The sequence below is a fragment of the Hoplias malabaricus genome, chromosome 11, assembly GCF_029633855.1.
Source record: "Hoplias malabaricus isolate fHopMal1 chromosome 11, fHopMal1.hap1, whole genome shotgun sequence".
Lineage (NCBI taxonomy): Eukaryota > Metazoa > Chordata > Actinopteri > Characiformes > Erythrinidae > Hoplias > Hoplias malabaricus.
This window is the reverse complement of record NC_089810.1, coordinates 34,372,085-34,393,119: the sequence shown is the minus strand read 5'-3', so window position 1 is coordinate 34,393,119 and position 21,035 is coordinate 34,372,085. Positions and strand designations below refer to the sequence as shown.

Genomic DNA, 21,035 nt, shown 5'->3' with positions numbered 1-21,035 from the left:
CAGCCTTGCCAGGAACTCATGAATAATTTAACCCTCAAGTTACACATGAAGGAGAAGAAACACCAGCTTTGTATGGAGTCAAAGAGGGTCAACCTGTTCGTTTTACGTGTGTGTAGTTGCTCAAACGCAGTTACATTTGTGAGTATTGTTTTACAAACTCAAAATCTTTTTGACTCCATAGCTTTGATACATGTTGGAGGCCTGTGGCAGATTTAGGGTCCCTTCAAATCAACTTTGTATTGGCTGCTTCTTCCCCAGGAACGTTCCTCTCGTTGATTGGTTGTTGGTTACCGCCTCGGCTTCTGTTTGGCTGTGGAATTCCTCGGAGCGTGTTGACGTTGTTACTGGTGCAAATAGAGTTCATACACCGGCGAAGAGTCTCTGAGCGGAGGAGAACCAAGTTGTAACGTGGGATGTCTGTGTTCCTTACTCTGCTGGTGGGGCTTGTCCTCCTGCCGGTGCTGCTCCGTCTCTGTTTCCCGTACTTCTGGGACGATATGCGCTACGTGCTGCAAATGGTTAAGGTGGCGTTGCGACTAAGGCGGTACCGTTCCTCGGATCCGTGCTACACGATTCTGGACTGTTTTCTAGACACGGTGAAACGGAACCCGGAGAAGAAGTTCCTGATATTTGAGGGGGAGAGTTACTCCTACGCTGAGGTGGACAGACTCAGTAATAAAGTGAGTAACGCCGTTCGGGCGTTCTGCTCTGTTAAAGAGGGCGACACTGTGGCTCTGTTACTGGGGAACGAGCCAAGTTTCGTGTGGTTCTGGCTCGGGTTAAGTAAGCTGGGCTTAACCGTGTCTCTCCTTAACCACAACATTCGGTCCAAATCTCTGCTGCACTGCTTCAACTGCTGCGGGGCCAGTGTCCTCATCGCGGGAGAAGGTACACACCCTTTACTGTCTGTTCGTGTTACTCCACACTCATTACCCTGACCTCGGTGCACAGTTAAACCTTGTCTGTAGGGTTTCTCTTAAAGAAACACTGAGGTTTACGCAGAGGTTCCTGTTTACACCGTTTGACTTGAAAACGTTATTCACGGAGGACTTCTGCTGATTTTCTGAGGGAAGTTAGGAAGCTCAGAGAACACATCTTGCTACACAGTCCCTTGTCCGTGTACTGAACTAGATCAATTAAAGTGGTTGTGTATTAAAATGTATACACGTTTATTCTCAGTATAAGATATGCTCCTTACTTTCACCAAGATAATAAACACCTTTGCTTAAGACTGTCTATTTAAATCCAAGAGTACATAACCGGTTATTCTGTAATATTAGGATGCAGTTAAACAAACACTTAGTCAGATAAATACACACCTGTGAAATTTAACTGCACCCCAAACTGATATGCGACACCACTAGCTCCATTGGGGAGAATTTTAGGGGAACTCTGCATGAGTGAATTAGTTTGAGTTAGTTTTTTATTATATTACAAGCCCATTTCATGAGATGCTTCATATCTAAAACAGAACATTCATTCATTCATTCATTATCTGTAACCACTTATCCAATTCAGGGTCGCGGTGGGTACAGAGCCTACCTGGAATCATTGGGCACAAGGCAGGAATACACCCTGGAAGGGGCGCCAGTCCTTCACAGGGCAACACACACAGTCATATATTCACTCACACACTCACACCTACGGACACTTTGGAGTCGCCAATCCACCTACCAACGTGTGTTTTTGGACTGTGGGAGGAAACCAGAGCACCCGGAGGACACCCATGCAGACACAGGGAGAACACACCACACTCCTCACAGACAGTCACCCGGAGGACACCCATGCAGACACAGGGAGAACACACCACACTCCTCACAGACAGTCACTCGGAGGAAACCCACGCAGACACAGGGAGAACACACCACACTCCTCACAGTCACCCGGAGGAAACCCATGCGGACACAGGGAGAACACACCAAACTCCTCACACTAACTGGGTTGTGTTAGGGTGTTGCTAACTGGTTGTTATAGTATTTTTGCTGGTTGCCAGCATGTTAAAATATGGTGATGAGTTTTTAGAAGGTTGTTTTTACAACACCCTAACATATAATTTTGTGTGGGGTTATTTTGTGGGTGATTCACTGAAATAATAACTTAAACAACGACGTGATAATCCTATGATTTAATGAGACTAAACAGGAGGATAATGACCTCAAGTTCTGATCACAAAAGATCTGGAACAAACTCTCTCTCTTTCTGTCTCTCTCTCTCTTTCTCTCTGTCTCTCTCTCAAACAAACACTGTTTTATTGGGAAAAGCATGTATGCTCAAAAGTAGGTCAGTTGTGCAAAATCTTTGGCACTTTACTATTTACTCATTTTTAATAAGATACATTTTATAAATAAATATTGTGCATATGGGGCGGCATGGTGGCGCAGCAGTGTCACAGTCACACAGCTCCAGGAGCCTGGAGGTTGTGGGTTCGATTCCCGCTCCGGGTGACTGTCTGTGAGGAGTTGGTGTGTTCTCCCTGGGTTTCCTCCAGGTGACCTCCCACAGTCAAAAGACACACGTTGGTAGGTAGATTGGAGACTCAAAAGTGTTCTTAGGTGTGAGTGAATGTGTGTGTCTGTGTTGCCCTGTGAAGGACTGGCGCCCCCTCCAGGGTGTATTCCTGCCTTGTGCCCAATGATTCCAGGTAGGCTCTGGACACACCGCGACCCTGAACTGGATAAGGGTTACAGATAATGAATGTATTGTGCCTATTTATTTATAAATAAATATTCGTTATAACATTAACCAAAAATTTTCATGTGTGCACTATTGTGGATTTTTTAAATCATAAGTTTATTTGTGTTTCAATTTTTTCACAGAATTTTTCAGCTGATCAGTGAAAGAAAATTGTTTTGACTGTGTGCCCATATTTTTATGTGAGACTGTGTTAGATGCATCAGGAAATTTTCCTTTACTTTACATTTCCAGTCCTAGTTGGCAGTATTTTATTATGGTTTCAAATTAATGCATTCACTTGAATTAAGCTCTAAGTTAATTTTGAACAACAGTGGAATTAAATTTGAATGGTTTCAATAAAGTGCGTTTGCAGGTGACTTCTGTTTCTGTTCTTTTCAAAATTCAGACTGATAATAGAGATAAACATGAGAATGGAAACACTGTAAAGCCTGTGATCTGTGATGCCCTGCCTCATTGGATTGTAAAGGTTTAGAGCTGTTAATGTTTACTCTGCAGGTTAGGAACATTGTACTTTAAAGATGTCAACTGTAATGAATCCAAAGGCTGAATTGTAAGTGATTACAGAGAGTTAAATATTTAGTTAAAAATTGATTTGCTAAAATATTAACTTAAACAACAATGTGATTATCTTGTGATTTAATGCCACTAAACAGGAGGATAATGACTTCAAGTTCTGATCACACTCAGTTAATTTTATGCTAGTAAATTATTAAAAAGACCTTCCTAAATTTCAGAATATGCTAATGAAACAGAAGCGCAAATGAAGTTACTACTACACCCCTGATATTTATCAGTTTTACTACACCCATTTGTTTGGTTTCCATACTTCTCTTACATCCGTTTCTATAGTTGTGCTATACTCATCTTAATAGTTACATCACCCCCATATCCATAGTTGTGCTACACTAGGTTCTCGAGTTCTCAATAGTGATACTGAATCATGTTCTTGTGATGATGCTGAGCCATGTTTTCTGTTCAGATTTGCGAGATGCGGTGGAGGAGGTGCTGCCAGTGCTAAAAGAGCAAAAGGTGATGGTTTTGTTGTTGGCGGATCGCTGTGATGTGGATGGAATAATTGGTTTTAATGAAAAAATTAAAGCAGCGAGTGACAAACCACCTCCAATCTCTCTGCGCTCCAATGTGACCATAAAGAGTCCTGCCCTGTACATCTACACATCTGGAACCACAGGTGAGATACAGTTATAGAGCAGGAACTCCAAGTGAGATACAGTTATAGAGCAGGAACCACAGGTTAGATACAGTTATAGAGCAGGAACCACAGGTGAGATACAGTTATAGAGCAGGAACCACAGGTGAGATACAGTTATAGAGCAGGAACCACAGGTGAGATACAGTTATAGAGCAGGAACCACAGGTGAGATGAAAGATGTGTCTAGAGGGTGCTCCCCTGCCACAGAACTATATTTGGATCATTGGATCTGTGATTGACATATGAAAACATTTGAAAACTAACAGTTTAAACATATTAAAATAAATATGAATTTGAATTGAATTTTGCCACATAAATGTTCTAATATATATATATATATATATATATATATATATATATATATATATATATATATATATATATATATATATATTATAGTGTGTGTGTGTGTGTGTGTAAATATATTTAGGTCTTCCAAAGGCGGCGGTGATAAGTCAGGAGCGAATGTGGTTGGCCACTTTCTTTCAGAGCATGTGTGGAGTGACCTCTGATGACATAATCTACATCTGCCTGCCCCTCTACCACAGCTCAGGCTTCCTCATGGGGCTCACCGGGGCAATAGAGCGAGGTGGTTATTTAGAAATACACTAAACAACGCTAAGCTAGCCTCCACTGGGGCAGTATAGGCATAACATCACTGTCCAAGAAAAATATGTATCTATATTTGTTCTTATTTTATTACACCATTTGAACACAGCAGTAGCCTTCACTTTGTGTGAAAATGTCATGATGAATGGACAAATAGAAATTCTTAAAAATTATTTGGAATAAAAGCTTTTTACATTGACTTCCATTGAAAATAAAAAAGTTTTTTCCTTCACCTGTAAAGTTACTATTTTGGAATTACATGTTTTTCTTCAGACAGCAAAAATATATATCAGCAGTCAGTGTTTATTGTTAATTCAGTATTTAATGAACAAACTCAAATACCCTCACTGACAGTTTGCTTTGAATGGTCATTAATCCTTTAATATCTGTGTGTTATTGTAGTGTGGACTGTAGCATAAAATGGGCTGTTTAAGTGTTTTGGAAATGCAGAGTGTTGTTAATTTTGCTCTGATTTCAGTCTGAAGGTGAACTCAAGTCTGAGTTCTGAAGGTGAACTCAAGTCAGATTTCAGTCTGAAGGTGTGTGTGTGTGTGTTTGGGTGGGTGTTTGTGCAGGAATCACAGTGGTTCTGAGGAGGAAGTTCTCAGCGTCTCAATTCTGGAATGACTGCAGGAAACACAATGTGACAGTGATCCAGTACATAGGAGAAATCATGCGCTATCTCTGTAACACACCCAAGGTAACACACACAAAAATACACAGACTTTAACAAGCACACACATCAGAAAATGAGAAAACAATGCTACAGTGAGAAAAGAAAATAAGCAAAAAAACAAAACCTCATTCATGCATTGCATGTTTACAGTCACTATTTTGTGTATATGGAATAAAAGTTCTAAAAACTCATACATAAAAACATGCATTTGACATTTTAATACAGTTAAGGTGTCCTCGTGGTTCAGATGAATCATTAAAATGTAGTCATTTCCAACAGTCATCTAAAGCTGAACACCCAAAAAGCTTCTCCACTGTAACGACAGAATACAGCTCAATTCTTATATTGTAAATAATATGAACTGGTCATACACTTACAGTCTTTTTCTCCAGAAGAGGGTGTGCTTAGTGTGTGACCCTTTATATAGAAGCGTGGTGATCTCTCACTAGTTCTCTGTCAATTGTTGTGTTTTTGTTTCAGTCAGAGAATGATCGAGTTCATAAAGTGCGGATGGCCATTGGGAACGGTATCCGGGGCGACACGTGGGAGGAGTTTCTGCGACGGTTCGGAGACCTGTGCATCTGTGAATGCTACGGTGCCACAGAGGGAAATGTTGGCTTTGTCAACTACGCTGGAAAAATCGGTGCCACTGGACGAGTGAATGCTTTGTTAAAGGTTTGAAGAAGACTATAGCACCCTCTGCACTTATTGAAGGTTTAATGCACATAATTTAAAAGTAATTTAGAATGCCTGAAATACTAGAGGGCGGCAGGGTGGCGCAGCAGGTAGTGTCGCAGTCACACAGCTCCAGGGACCTGGAGGTTGTGGGTTCGAGTCCTGCTCCAGGTGACTGTCTGTGAGGAGTTGGTGTGTTCTCCCTGTGTCTGCGTGGGTTTCCTCCGGGTGCTCTGGTTTCCTCCCACAGTCCAAAAACACACGGTAGGTGGATTGGTGACTCAAAAGTGTCTGAGTGTGTGAGTGAGTGTTGCCCTGTGAAGGACTGGCGCCCCCTCCAGGGTGTATTCCCACCTTGCGCCCAATGATTCCAGGTAGGCTCTGGACCCACCGCGACCCTGAACTGGATAAGCGGTTACAGATAATGAATGAAATAGTAGACTAATTTGATTCAATTGTGTATGTTTATATTCAGCTAGCCATGCCCTTTGCTCTAATTAAATACAACACTGAGAATGAGGAGCCAGTCCGAGACTCCAGAGGTTTCTGCGTGGAGGTTCCCACAGGTAAAAAAAACTTTTATAGTAATCACCTCCTGTTTAAGCAACCGCTTAGTTATTTATATATATATATGGTTTCACCTTTGGCCCTGCTCGTCCTCTTTTGCAGTGCGTAATTTTTGTTTGCTATTAGGTAACTGTTGATGTTTTGACACATTTTAGCACTAAAAACTGCTAAACATTCATCTCTTCTGATTTGTACCATATGGAAAGAGACATTTTACCTTTTACATATTTACTGCCTTTTGTAGTAAAAAGTCTGTTCAAATTTCTTTTCAGTTTGTGCAAATAAAGCAGCGGCTGTTTGTACTAACCTTGTGACATATCACAAATGTGGGCTTTTTTAAGGTCACCAAGCCCAATGCCAAGAGTGGACTAGAGGGTTATAAAGGCCCTCTGTATTTATCTGTGGAGCAGTGGAACTGTGTTCTCTGGAGTTATTGACCTCCATTAATTCACACTAGCCCACTACTGAAAAACAATAAATCATTAGTGTGTGCATGTTTGTTTGTTTGTTTGTTTGTTTGTTTGTTTTAATCTAAGTTTGTTTATATGTGTGTGTATGAGTAAATCTTTGTGTAAATGTGTGTTTATAAGTATATCTGTTTCTTGTGTTTGTGTAGGAGAGACGGGTCTCATGGTGTCTAAAATCACCAAACAGACACCGTTTAGGGGCTATGCTAACAGCCCGGAGCAGACAGAGAAGAAGAAGCTGAGGAACGTGTTTGTAAAGGGAGATATTTATTATAACAGTGGAGATCTGATGAAGATCGACGAACATGGCTTTGTTTACTTCCAGGATCGGATTGGAGACACCTTCAGGTTTTTATTCGCTAAATAAAATATATATATATTTACAGCTTGAGCGTTGCAAGGGTCAAAACATTGTATTTATAATCAGGAGGGCACCAGTTCCATCCCCAAGCTGTAGCCCTACACTCTCAATAAAAAGGTATGGTGCAGGTAAATTATTGGTCACTGAAGGTACATACAGTGTAAATTTACCTTTAAAGATACAATAGCGTTCCCTAAAGGCACATTACGTCCTCTTCTCCAGAATGATTTTATTATGGAACTTTGTAAAATAAAAGAACATAATATAAGTACTGTAGATGAAATGGGGTGTATGAATTCGACACAATGTCAAATCTACAATTATAATAGAACAAAGTACAATTATGTTGCCTAACTGGAGTTGCTGAGAGTACAGTGTGTGTGTGTGTGTGTGTGTGTCTGAACCTAGAAGTGCAGAGAACTAATCTTTTGATGACAAAACATGTTGATTTAAAAGACAGCTCTACACAGGAGAGATAGAACATGTGCTGTGAATGACCCTAGAACACAGTGTTTTTAAAATGTATGTATTTGCTAAGATATATTGCTTGCTTTGTAAAACTTTTCACAGATACCTGTATTTGCAGTTTTAAATTAAAAGCCTTCTGTAGAACATGATGTTTCATAAAGGACTAGCGGAGACACTGCTATACTTTGTTTTACATGAAAACTGCTTTAAATATTTATATATGCTGCCATACTGTGTGTTTTACATCACATATAAAATAGAGGGGTTGTAAACTATGGAAGCCCATTTCTGCCACATAAAACAGTCCTTTAAACAGGCATCGTTAATACGTAAGTTTAGTTGAGATACAAAGTCATATGATTAACTTAGTATGCCCAAATACTGAGATAGCAACTTACATATTAATGAAAAAAAATTGGTGTCTATTTTAATTATTAATTTAAGTGGCAGAAACAGGCTTCCATAGAGGGTGCAATTTGTGACAGGATGCAGTAGCGCTGGGCGATATGAGCGCGAATCAACATTGTACATTTTACCACGATTACGATTAACGAACAATCATTTTGTTTTTGTATTTTTGACCGTCGTAGTTCAGTGACGAGTCTTGTGCTGTAAATATGCTTCAGTGTTTAAGCTGGGATATTTTTTCTAATGTCGCTGGGAACTTGTTCCTCTCTTGTTCCGCTCTTTTGTGAGCACTGTTTATTAGTATTAGTATTATCTAGTAGGAGTTGGATCGGGACTTATTATCGGTATTATTAAAAGACTCAGATCAGGATCAGGGGCAAAACAACTTGATCGTGACATCACTACTTCCTAATATGGTGGAACTGGCAACAACTAATGATTGGGAATACAATTAAGCAAAAACATAGTATATAGAAACAAAACTTACAGAGTCTTAACATGATGCTTAATTTCAGTTTGAAATTTGTGTCTGGATTGCCTTTTTTTATTTAATGCTGGAATTATGAGGCTAATTTAGCAAAATGCATGCTAACTCTAGTCCTAACTAGTCAAACTATGTGGACTTTTGTGAGATGTGTGTGTGATGATTAAGACCAGCATTCGTTGTGTTGACAGCCTTTAGACCTGTGTGTCAGGTGTTTTCTGATTCTTCACATTAGTCTCCTGTTTGTGTTTTTCAGGTGGAAGGGGGAGAATGTTGCTACCTCTGAAGTTTCTGATGTTTTGATCTCTATGGATTTAATTGAGGAGGCAAACGTCTACGGAGTTAAAGTCCCAGGTTCTGAATCTATTTCTAAATCTAAGCAGTCTGCAATTGTTGAACTTCAAAGTGCTCCTGTATGGTCAGTGGAGCTGAGAGAATAGGCAGTAGGTGGTCATAATATTAATGACTGGGTGTGTGTGTTTCAGGTCACGAAGGCAGGACTGGGATGGCTGCATTGAAGCTGATGGAGGGGCAGAATTTTGATGGCGCTGCAGTGTTTGAGCTGATGGAGAATCTCCTGCCAAGCTACGCCCGACCACGCTTCATCAGGATACAGGTAACCCCACCCACTGAATCCAAAGTGAAGAAACTCCCACCCCTCGTTTGCATGTGCCCACCTAGGTGTGCAAGGCTTTAGTGTGTCCCAGTTCTATTATTGACTTAAATAAAGGGTGCTCACGAGCTCCCCCTATGCACACTTGATGCAATCCTTCCATTATTTCACAGCATGTGACCCTTTAGTGAAAAGAATTACCGTTGATCTACCAGGGGCCTGTGAAGTTACATAACAAGATGCTTCGGAATACACAGAAACATTAATACTTTAAGTGTAACTAGAAACTTTTATCTTTATTAAGACCTGTGTAGTTTGATTCATGTTTTTAAAATGCTGAAGTTAATGGAAAAGACTTGTTTAATTGTAGTGATGTAAACAGATTTAAACATCAGGCGGTTCATATTAATTTGATCAATTTCAGTTTTGGGTCTTCCAAAAGTTATTCAGACTGACCAAGGTTCAAAATGTATATCCAGGTGTTTCTCAGATGTTCTGCCTCAGTTACTCAGTTACTCGATCATGCTCGAAGTCAGGGTAAGAATATATAAATTAATTCAGGTGGCAACTTTATGAAGTTGGTAAAATGGCAAGGGCAAACATGCAGCCTTCATTGTGAGGGATATAACGGGTGTTTGATCTTCATACTGAAAACGTTCTTTTAGTCCAGGAGATCAGGTCATGGTTCTATTGCCCCTTATGATGTTTCTCAGTGTAAGGCTGAGTAAGTGAATTATTTGCCAAACAGGGAAAAAGCATAACACTTAACTTTGTCTATTAAGCTTTTATGGCCTTATTGTGAACGGGAAACCAACCCACCCTCGCTCAGTCCCATGCACTTAACTGATGGTTCTGTCTGGTCTGAAATGTCTACTCTGCTGTGCCCTTTGGACTCAAATGAGATAAAGGAGCCTGATGTAGCTGTGTTCTGTGGTTGTTTAAATTTTTCTGAATCATGAAAGTAACACCCGTTTGACTTTGATATATCTCCTTTCTGATAGAAGAACTGAATCAGTCAAATTAATCAGAGAATAGACCTCTTTATTTTCTCATACACCTTTGCAAACACATTTAATATAAAATGATACTGATGCAGTTGATGCTGTGCCCATTAAACAGTGCTTTTACCTGGTCTCTGGAGAGAAGTGGAAAATGTAAGAATTAGAAGTTCAGTATTTATCGTCAGATGGTCTAAACTAGCCGTCTTTTTCCTGCTGGTCATCTCCTTAAAAGTGACGTTCACACCTGGAAACCCTTTTTTATAAAATTCAGAAGATCAACATTTGCTAGCTCTTTAGTCTGTTTACGAGCTTGAAACTATTCCTGCTTCATAGGTAGGTGATATTTGAATGACTTAAAGTGGAAACGTCTCCAAATTTAGGAGATGTGTTACCGAAAGTGCTACAAAACTAGCACAAAACAGTGATTAAAAACTTACAAACAAATTAAAACTAAGACACGTACAAACAACAATAGTTTTTCCCTCAAACACACCATTCCACTTTAAAAGATGTAGGGCTTCTTTGCGTAAACAAAACAGAGAGAACTGTGTGATCAGTTGCTTGCTGGTAGTTTCAGATTTTGTAATTAAAGTACAAAGTAAATGCCGTCACAAAGCCAGATTTTTTTTGTTTGCAAGTTTGATTTGCTAAATTGCTGTTTGCAGTCTTATTTTATATGAATATGCACGATATATCTGCTCTTATTACGTCGTGAGGACTTTATTCTTATAAATTTATGGGTTATTTAATGCACCTGCAATGTTTCAACTGTCGATGGACGGGGTTGTTGCCGGTTTGGACGGTTGTCTGTGTTTTAGATGATGTTGTATTATTCAATGATACATGGAACATTCATTATTCATTTAACCATTTGCCTAATGCCTTATCATCAATAGTGAATAGTGAGTTTGCAAAAGCAAGTGCATCTTATCTCGGAACTGTTGCAGGTCAGGGCCAAACGCGTCCTCTGCAGGCCAAAGTGCAGGCTGTCATTGAGTTTTCACAACCAACTACCAAAAGTAGTTGGTGTGTTTCCTTCGTATGATGGGTTACAATCCAAGTTTTTATGAAAACGTCTTCACAGTAGTTGTTGTTTGGACCTTGGCTTCTCAGTTTACTTTTGATAAAGTTAAATCACTTCTGAAGGCTTCGCAATGCAATTAAGCTTTCAAGATTCAGGTGAATCCTAGTATCACACGAGCTGGGGCTCTTTTGTTGCAGACGTTACAGGGTTTGAATGGCTTTTGTATTTCTTTTCTGTTCAGTGATTGAAAATGGGGCTCTGGTCTTAATTTGGGCTTCGCAGCATTTTGATGTTCATGTGTCATGAAAAATTTGGTTCCCTTGATGGTCTAGGGTGATTACAACACTCAAATTAACTTCTAATGTGCTGGTACCTTTTCTTGCACCTGTTACGCACACCAGTGCCTTAATGTTTAATTTTTTATGTGGTTGTTCCTGTTCTTGCACTTCTCAGGGCATGTTTGAGAAAGCTTGATCTGGCTTTGTCAAAAACTGGTTCTAGTTAGTAAGAATAGATTAATTTAGACTAATTTGGCTCATTGTACAGCTCCAGAATCCTGTGGTTGTGGGTTTGAGCCCCCTGTCTGTGAGGTGTTTGGTGTGTGGTCCCCATGTCCTTGTGGGTTTGAGCCCCCTGTCTGTGAGGTGTTTGGTGTGTGGTCCCCATGTCCTTGTGGGTTTGAGGCTTCTGTCTGTGAGGTGTTTGGTGTGTGGTCCCCATGTCCTTGTGGGTTTGAGCCCCCTGTCTGTGAGGTGTTTGGTGTGTGGTCCCCATGTCCTTGTGGGTTTCCTCCAGATGTTCCAGATTTCTCCCACTGTCCAAAAACACACGTTTGTAGGTGTATTGGTTACTCAAAAGTGTCTGTAGGTGTGAGTGAATGCATCAGTATGTGTCGCCCTGCAAAGGACTGGTGCCACCGCCAGGGTGTTTTCTCGCCTTGCACCCAGTCTGGAACTGGATAGGCGGTTACTGACAATGATTGAATGAATTAATGGTTAATTTTATTGAATAATGATGGAGAAACAATTCTCATGTTTTCTTTCAGGAGGCGCTGAACACCACCAGCACTTTTAAACACACAAAGAAGATGTTGGTTGAGGAGGGATTCGACCCAAACACTGTTCGCGACCAACTGTACTTCCTGCTCGATGCCAAGAAAACCTATGTCCCCATGACCCATGACATCTTTAACTCTATAAAAGATGGACAACTCAAATTATAACACGAACACACTCGCACAAATATAAACACTAACGTACAATCACACACAATCAGTGCCTTAAAAGGAGAGAGCTTTATTTTCCAAACAGAAGAGAGACTTAATTACATATAATCAGTACAGAGATTATTTACAACAAAATGAGAATAAACAACAAAGGGCTGATAGGATACACTTCTGAATAATTCCAAAAACACAAGAAATGTTATTTTTATATGTAAAGCAATCATTTTTATACTCTTGAAAATTGCCAGTTGTTTTGCCTCTAAAGCTGAAATTAAAGAGCTGCTGAGCAAAGTGTAAAGTAGCTCCCACATTTGAACTCGTGTGTATATTTGTGTGTTTGTGTGCGTGTTTATTTATGTTTATTTCTGTGTTAGTGTACAGCAGGTGAAGTAGCTCCCCCTGCTGGAGCTCCAGTGTATGGGCCTGTATATCTGTTGCATGGCACACTGCCAAAGACTAGGCACGCTGTGGAACTTGAGCAGGCGTTTGCGCCCCCTGGTGGGCACAGGGCTTTCAGGAATCTGCTCTAGGGTCCCAGGCTGTGTGCCTTCCCTTGGGTTGTAGATGAGATCAGGCCTGGTGGGTGGGAGCTCTGCGCTGCAGCTCATGGATCGAGTGGCTCGTCGTTGGCCCTGCCGCACCAGGTGCTTGTCGATCATCGGCTCCGCAGCTATGGCACTCACTGTTGATTGGCCGGCTGCTGGCTCCGTCCCCTGCTCATACCACAGAGCCTGCTCGTCGTCAGAGGGCTCGGCGTCAGAACCCAGGCTGAGGGACGGCCCCCGGGGGCCCAGAGCAGTTCCAGCTCGCAACAGCTCCGCTGCTGTGCTCTGGATGATGTCCCAGTCTCGCCGAATGTCTTGTGGCTCAGTGAACTGAGATGTAACTGAGAAACGGATGATCAGCTTAGTGCCCACTGCTGCCGGGATCAGGAACATGGAGCCAGACTGAGTTAGTCTCCGTAAGAGCTCCTGGGTCACCGCGTTCCCACCCTGAAACATGCACATGAAACTTGGGTTAAAGTTATAGTTAAAGTTATACTGCAGTTTATCCAAGGAATGTAATTCAGCTAAAAATTAAGGGAAGATCTTTGCAATGGTGCTAGTTCCCCTAAATCATCACACAGCCTGGCACCAAGTCCTGCACAAATTTAAACCTTTTATTTCCAAGGAAACCTTAAATGAAATAGATTTTTATTTTAAATCCAAAAAATTCTTAAGATCTTCTCTGAAGATCTACAGGCCCCTGAGTGTTCTGCACTGTGTGTGATGGATTATATGGACTTAACTGAGAAAGGTTTTTGTGGGTTAAATCAGACAGGGCCTCACTCTGGGCCGCTTTGTTTTACAGACTATGGTCCACTCTCTGTGTCTTGCCTTGACCTGGTTATGTCTTTTCCTCAGTACCAAACTTTGCTTTCTGATACAAACCTGTGTTCTCTTTGTTGTAAAAAAAATATCTGGAATTGGCAGGTTTTTATCTTTTGAACTGTGACAAAAGATCCAGCTAACAATCTAACAATCGTTAGCCAGATTACACAACATTCACAAGTGAATAACACACACACACACAGCTCTCTTTCCAAACACAAAGGAGGGCAAAGGCTGGAGTTATGAAGGAGGACATTTACAGTTGTTGCAGTGTGTTGTAACTTGTTTGCGCTAATCTTTAATACTTTAAAATAGGGGGGTGTAATAAAAAGTTCAGTTACAGCAGTAAACTTTAAGGTTTAAGGTCATTCAAGGAACAGTAGGTAATATTTCTACCTTAAAATTACAGCTTCAGAATAAATATGATGCTTCACTATGTAGCTTTTGGAGGAGGGTATGAAATAACCAACCCCCACCCTTGATTTCAGGACTCTGTGTATGTGTGTGTGTGTGTGTGTGTGTGGTCTTACAGTAAGGCAGAACACCACAAGTCCCAGGTGTCTCTCAGCTGGAATCTGGAAATTAGGGTCAGACCGAACCAGAGACTCAAACAACTTTGCCATCTCTACTCCCTAGAGAGTGAGAGAGACATAGAGACATTAGTTCAGAGGTGCAGCTTTCTCTGCAGAACCTAAAGAAAACACATGAAAATCCCTAGGTTCAACCACCCTCAATCACTATGTTGAGTGAACCTGAATCACCTTCAATGACACTAAATAACCCTGATTCATTCCCTGTGACACTGAATCACCCTCAAAGACACTGAATGACATTGATTCACTCTGTGACACAATCACTCTCACTATTTCTGAACGACCTTGATTCACTCCCTGTGACCCTGAATCACTCTCAGTGATTCTGAATGGCCCTGATTCATTCACTGTGACCCTGAATCACTCTCACTATTTCTGAACGACCTTGATTCACTCCCTGTGACCCTGAATCACTCTCAGTGATTCTGAATGGCCCTGATTCATTCACTGTGACCCTGAATCACTCTCACTATTTCTGAACGACCTTGATTCACTCCCTGTGACCCTGAATCACTCTCAGTGATTCTGAATGGCCCTGATTCATTCACTGTGACCCTGAATCACTCTCACTATTTCTGAACGACCTTGATTCACTCCCTGTGACCCTGAATCACTCTCAGTGATTCTGAATGGCCCTGATTCATTCACTGTGACCCTGAATCACTCTCACTATTTCTGAACAACCTTGATTCACTCCCTGTGACCCTGAATCACTCTCAGTGATTCTGAATGGCCCTGATTCATTCACTGTGACACTGAATCACTCTCACTATTTCTGAACGACCTTGATTCATTCCCTGTGACACTGAATCACCCTCAGTGACTCTGAATGGCCCTGATTCAGTCCCTGTGACCCCAAATCACTCTCAGTGACTCTGAATGGCCCTGATTCACTCCCTGTGACCCTGAATCACTCTCAGTGACTTTGAATGGCCCTGATTCACTCCCTGTAACCCCGAATCACTCTCAGTGACTTTGAATGGCCCTGATTCACTCCCTGTAACCCCGAATCACTCTCAGTGACTCTGAATGGCCCTGATTCACTCTCTGTGACCCTGAATCACTCTCAGTGACTCTGAATGGACCTGATTCACTCCCTGTGACCCTGAATCACTCTCGGTGACTTTGAAAAACCCTGATTCACTCCCTGTGACCCCGAATCACTCTCAGTGACTCTGAACAACCCTGATTCACTCCCTGTGACACTGAATCACGCAATGTCTCCTAATCATTCAGATTTACTTTCAGTGACTTAGTCATGTGAATCATTTTTAATGATTCATTTTAATGAAACATTTCAAATCACTCTATATCAGAGGTCTTCAAATCTAGACCTTTGATCCAGGTTCCAGGCCAGGATTTTACAATGACCATCCGACCCTTAGCATTTGCAGCTGTAGTGCTATACCAGCCGGCCATTTTAAAACCTCTACATGGAACCTGGATCCAAGGCCTTGATTTGAAGACCCCTGCTGTATGTCTGTAGAATCACTCTTACGTGTCTGATGTGCGCTTGTAGGTTCTTCAGACCAAATGAGCGCATTACAAACCATAGCTTTAAGGAACGAAATCGACGGCTCAGAGGAATCTGCCAGTGCTAGAGAGGGAGGGAGGGAGAGAGAGATAAACATGGTTTGATTGTTCTTAAATGAATGGTGGAATTATTCTAAATGTTTAATTTTGTTTTTTAAGGTTATATTGCTGGCATGGTGGTTGCTATGGATTCCCAAGCGGCAATGTTGTGTATGTTAGTATGTGTATGCGTTTGTGTACCATAAAATCAGTAGCCCCAGAGTTGTCATGTCTGAGATACAGAGGGTCAACGCTGAACGTCTGCTGGAGTTTAAATTTATCTTTCACCCTGCAACAAGATATACTCTAACATTTATAAACATATTATTAATCCCATACACACCTTAATAGCACATTATTAGCCCTTACATACACATTATAAACCTAGCGTTAACTCTACATTTGGAAAAAACACACATTTGCACCTTTTAATGCCCATTAAAGACAAATATAGTTAACCCTCTCATCTCTTACCAGAAGGCGGTGCAGTCAAAGTGCACCATCATCCACTTTGAGGGATTGAAGACAAAGGAGTTGGCAAACTCAATTCCAGAGAGGAAGTACCTGAGCTCAGGACACAAGAGGGCAGAACCTGCGTACGCTGCATCCACATGCAGCCACAGACCCTCACGTGAACCTGCATATACACACACACACACGCGCACACACACACACACACACATATGAAAACAGCATATTTACACACCCAGAGGCACAGAGAGGGCAGTTATATTCTCTTGTACTTCCGGTCACTTGGACCAACCTGACAGTCACCTAATGACAGGACACTTACTTAACAGTTTCACCAAATGGAACATCCCATGCTATAAATTATTTACACTTTTAAAAGAACATTTAAAATATAGAAATGACTGAATATACTTACAGATAGGTCCCAGTTCATCCAGACGGTCAAAAGAACACACACCTGTAGAACCCAGTGTAGCACACAGCTACACACACACACACAAACACAATCATTTGAGAGTTTCAAACAAAATTATAATGACAATATGTCATTGATTTCCAAAATCATCATTATACTGACACCTGCTGTATATTCCGCACATTTCCACCAGAGATCTCTACATCCCTCAAAAGATACACAGTGCAGCTTTATTTGAACTCAAACAGAGAAATACCTCACCATAACAGGCAGCAAACCTCTCCTTCGGTCCTCCTGAATCGCTCTAATCAGAGTCTCTCCTCTCAGAGAAAACTTCTCATCAGTCTCTAAAAACCTGATCTTCACCAGGGTGATCAAGCCAGCTTTCTCCACAGAGGAGTGAGCCTTCAATAAGGACATGGATAATAATCTGTATAAGTAAATAACCTTTAAATAACATGATAATATTAAGAATATATAGAAAGCAAACTCTTAAAACATAAAAATTATTCAGCCTCTACTCTGTATTACAGAGTCATTATTGTGAACTGTAGAGGTATACCTGGTCTGAAGCATATGCAATTAATCTGGAGTTGATGACAGACTCGTCTGTGTCTGAATGTAAATCAGTGAATTTTTCTGAGTTAGTCTCTGTAGGGTCTCTGTTCTTCAGCTGAAGAATTTTATCTTTTCTAGCGGCCAACAGGGCCACCAACGTACACTCACTCACTGTACTCTGAAATGCATAAAAAATATAAATAAACAAAAAATGCAATTATTAAATAAAGTTCACCTTTAGAGTATAAAATAATATAAAATAAGTACTGAGTAAGTATATGTGTAAGAAATATGTGGTTTTTACTGGATATCTTCAGTTTATTTAATCATTTGCTCATTAGTCAGCTATGTACATATAATGCCTCAATACATATAGACTACTGTGGTAAATCACATGCCCTGAACCTAATTAGTACAAAGCCCCATGAAACTCTGCTAGTGGCTGTATTGAAAGTAGCTGACCATGTCCTTCTTTCCTTCTCTCTAGGTGGGGGGGTTGGGGTAGACGACTACTGACATGCAGACTGCCCAATTAAATGTTTACAGAGAAGGTTATCGACCAATAACGGTAGCTCTACAGTCAGACCGTCCAATCAGAAGATTTTAGGCTACTTCACCATGCCCCCTTCTCACTCAAGCGAACCAAACCGAGTAAGGGAGGGCGGGACTAGTTTGTGAATGAAACGCTTCTCGAAATTCTATGTAAGCTCTAGAAAAACAAAATGTCCGCCCGGACATTTTTTTTAAAGTCTAAAAAAGAGGACATGTCCGGGTAAAAGAAGACGTCTGGTCACACTATTGTAGGTGCCCTGTAAATAATTTTAAAGGATCTATAATTACATTCAGAACGGCGGCGAATTCAAGATAGAAACTGCATTCCTTATTTATAAAAAACAACAGTAATAGACACTTGCATAAACTGTCATACTTTTATTTAAATTTTGTAATCTATAAATATGCTTAGAAGTACATTGGATTCAGAATATAGTAACATGCCTTATTTGTAAAGTGTTTGTAAGAAATACCAAGTAATAACCACATATTTCTAGTATCATACCCTTTACTTACTCTGTACTTACATTTTCTTACACATTACCTAACTGGTACATACTCTGTACTTACGGCATGCCACACTGGTAAAATGCTTGTAAGACACCCAGTAATAACAACATATTTCTAGTATCATGCCCACTACTTACTCAATACTTAATTTATCTTCTGGCTTATTTAACAGGTCCATACCATGTACTTAACCAGTAATTAGCGGGCTGTAATTTTAAGTGTAACCCAGTTTATAAATCAGGTTCAGTTTTATAGGTTCAGGATAAGTTAAGTTCACAGTACTGTGCAAAATTCTTAGGCACTTATTATTTTATTTTTTTATATTTTAAATAATTCTCAGTCTTTTCCATGTGTGGTGCTGGTGTAACATTCTATATTATTACAATAAATACAAAAACCAACATTTTAAAACATAATAGATGTGAGCAAATGTGAAGAACAAAGCTTGTTTCCAGACATTCTCATGACTGTATGGATTAATTAAATCAACAGCACCCTTAAATTTAACATTTATTAACCGGTTAAGTTAGGTACTGAATGATAACCTCAAATAATACTGAACTGCCCCAAGGAGAGATTTGGAAAGGGTTAAATCAACACATTCACACACAGAATATCACTATTTACGGTAATATCAATCAAATGGGGTGCAAATTATTTGTATTATTGTACATTTCTATTTCTTTATTATTCTATTATAATGTATTATTTATTATTGTCCCTATAGCTAATATATTCAACTTTTTAATTGCAAATCAAATCTTTTTCAATGACTACTTTCTAATTTACATGCTCTTGTATTAGAAATGAGTTTGATTGTAGAGATACACCAAAGATAAAATAGATGAATATTAAAATGCTCTGTGAAGTTCACATGCGCTCGTTTATGATCAGATTTACAGCTGAAGTTCACCAATTCCTCACAGCATAACACCCAGTGGACCTGAGTTTACCTGCAAGATCCCTCCTCCGCGGCTCTCTGGATGATGGTGCAAGAAATGATCTGGCAAACCAAGTGCTTTACACAACCAGTCCATCACACACATCTCCAGCTCTGTACAGGCAGGACTGGATGCCTGCAACACAAACAGAAACACATGGGACAGGGGGATAGATCTCGTATGTGTCTGTGTGAGTGACAGTAGGTGTGTACAGATTTATGTGTGTGAGTGTGCATTAGTGTTTGCAGATTTGTGCACAACTTTGATTCTTGGGTGTTTGTTCAGGTTTGTTATGATTCGCAAGCATGTGTAAAGGTATGTGATTGATGTGGACAGGTGTGTGTGTTACCCAGGTGAAGCCAAGGCAATTGATAGCGTCTGCAAGCATGTCTCCGAGCAGAGATGGCCATGAAGTCAGTGCAGGGAAATATGCATGCATATGAGGACTCTGCCAGTGTACCACCTAGACACAACATACACACACACACGGAAAGAAAGAATTTTAAGTGTGAAGAAGTGTGCTCTGTAAACACTGTGTAGATTCTGTAGTGAATGTGTAGTTTCTGTGTGCTTGTGGACCCTAAGAGAATGTGTCTCAGTGCTGTAATGCATGTCTGTTCCATAGTGAGGTATGGGTTCTGTTGTGTGTCTTCTAACCCCAGGCATGATGATGTTCTCCACATCCTGCAAAATGTTTTCCCAAGGTTCTGCATCATGTGGAGCAGAGGAGGGCAGCAGCGGACGCAAAAACCCAGGACGTACATCAGGAACCACTCGTCTGGAGCGGATCTCGGTGAGATAACAACTGATATAATCCACCAACTCTTTACCTAAAAAAGGATTAAAAAATGTATATATATATATATATATATATATATATATATATATATATATGTTGTGTTACATGATTCAAAATCAGTAAATTATTGTTTTAAAATGTATGAATAAGAAGCCAGTTTTACTAAAGTGAAAGCTATTAAATGAATTATATATATATAAAATAATATAATAGAAAATATGTCAGTAAATTACATTTGGATTTGTTTTAGAGGAAGAAAGCAAAGAATTCATTAGTCATTAATGTAAAATAAAGCTTAGTATAAGTCTTATCACGCATTGTATATATTACATCTCAATGTCAGTGTCCAGTCAAAATCACGTATCACCTATAATAGTAACTTTACATGTAAGTGAAAGTAAAAACTTTTATTCCAAGTATTTTTGGAGCATTTCTAATAGTCCACTCTTCATTAAATGTATACATATGAAAGACAGGTGATGTGTTCACACGATGTAGTAAAGGTAAAATCCACAAAAATGGAAATACATGAAGCAAAAACATAGAATTATTATTATTTTAATTTTAGAAGGAATAACTCTAATTGGGAGTGTGAGTGTACCACTAATATGTGCTGTGAAAATAAGACTGAATTAATACTAATATATTACTGTATTATATCTTACGTGTGCGTGTGCCTTACCTCTGCGTGTGTATTCCTCCACCTGCATGATTCTCTTCTTCTGTGTGTGAGGGTCGGATGGAGAAATGATCCAATGTCTAACAGAGGAGT

The 21,035-nt window shown here is 40.1% G+C and overlaps 2 protein-coding genes across 3 annotated transcripts; one reads left to right on the top strand and one right to left on the bottom strand.

Annotated features, from left to right (window-relative positions):
* The first annotated feature begins 51 nt into the window (after window positions 1–51).
* On the top strand, window positions 52–12,974 carry LOC136709454 (long-chain fatty acid transport protein 2-like). Of its 2 annotated transcripts, XM_066684705.1 has the most exons (11): window positions 54–138; window positions 259–888; window positions 3,674–3,883; window positions 4,335–4,493; window positions 5,089–5,213; window positions 5,670–5,864; window positions 6,340–6,430; window positions 7,048–7,246; window positions 8,876–8,973; window positions 9,105–9,235; window positions 12,303–12,936. In XM_066684705.1, exons 2-11 carry the CDS (start codon window positions 414–416, stop codon window positions 12,477–12,479), a joined length of 1,860 nt encoding a protein of 619 aa, XP_066540802.1. In that variant the 5' UTR covers window positions 54–138; window positions 259–413; the 3' UTR covers window positions 12,480–12,936. The 2 variants fall into 2 exon arrangements, with proteins under 2 accessions (XP_066540803.1, XP_066540802.1); XM_066684706.1 differs by lacking the exon at window positions 4,335–4,493 and having other exon boundaries at window positions 52–138; window positions 12,303–12,974.
* Window positions 12,657–20,973, bottom strand: hdc (histidine decarboxylase). The gene is made up of 12 exons (XM_066684707.1): window positions 20,946–20,973; window positions 20,122–20,294; window positions 19,814–19,927; window positions 19,477–19,599; window positions 17,466–17,639; window positions 17,165–17,308; window positions 16,904–16,970; window positions 16,492–16,654; window positions 16,219–16,306; window positions 15,944–16,042; window positions 14,383–14,484; window positions 12,657–13,474 (listed from the first exon to the last, which is right to left on the bottom strand). The coding sequence occupies exons 1-12, from the start codon at window positions 20,971–20,973 to the stop codon at window positions 12,842–12,844; spliced, it is 1,908 nt and encodes a 635-aa protein (XP_066540804.1). The 3' UTR covers window positions 12,657–12,841.
* Between the last annotated feature and the right edge of the window lie 62 nt (window positions 20,974–21,035).

Coding starts and splice junctions, on each gene's coding strand:
- LOC136709454 (XM_066684705.1), top strand. CDS start 414: ATGTCTGTGTTCCTTACTCTGCTGGTGGGGCTTGTCCTCCTGCCGGTG. Junction 4,494..5,088: donor CACCGGGGCAATAGAGCGAG/GTGGTTATTTAG, acceptor GTGTTTGTGCAG/GAATCACAGTGGTTCTGAGG. Junction 5,214..5,669: donor ATCTCTGTAACACACCCAAG/GTAACACACACA, acceptor TTTTTGTTTCAG/TCAGAGAATGATCGAGTTCA.
- hdc (XM_066684707.1), bottom strand. CDS start 20,973: ATGCAGGTGGAGGAATACACACGCAGAG. Junction 14,485..15,943: donor TACAAGCGCACATCAGACAC/GTAAGAGTGATT, acceptor CTCACTCTCTAG/GGAGTAGAGATGGCAAAGTT. Junction 13,475..14,382: donor TTGTGGTGTTCTGCCTTACT/GTAAGACCACAC, acceptor TGCATGTTTCAG/GGTGGGAACGCGGTGACCCA.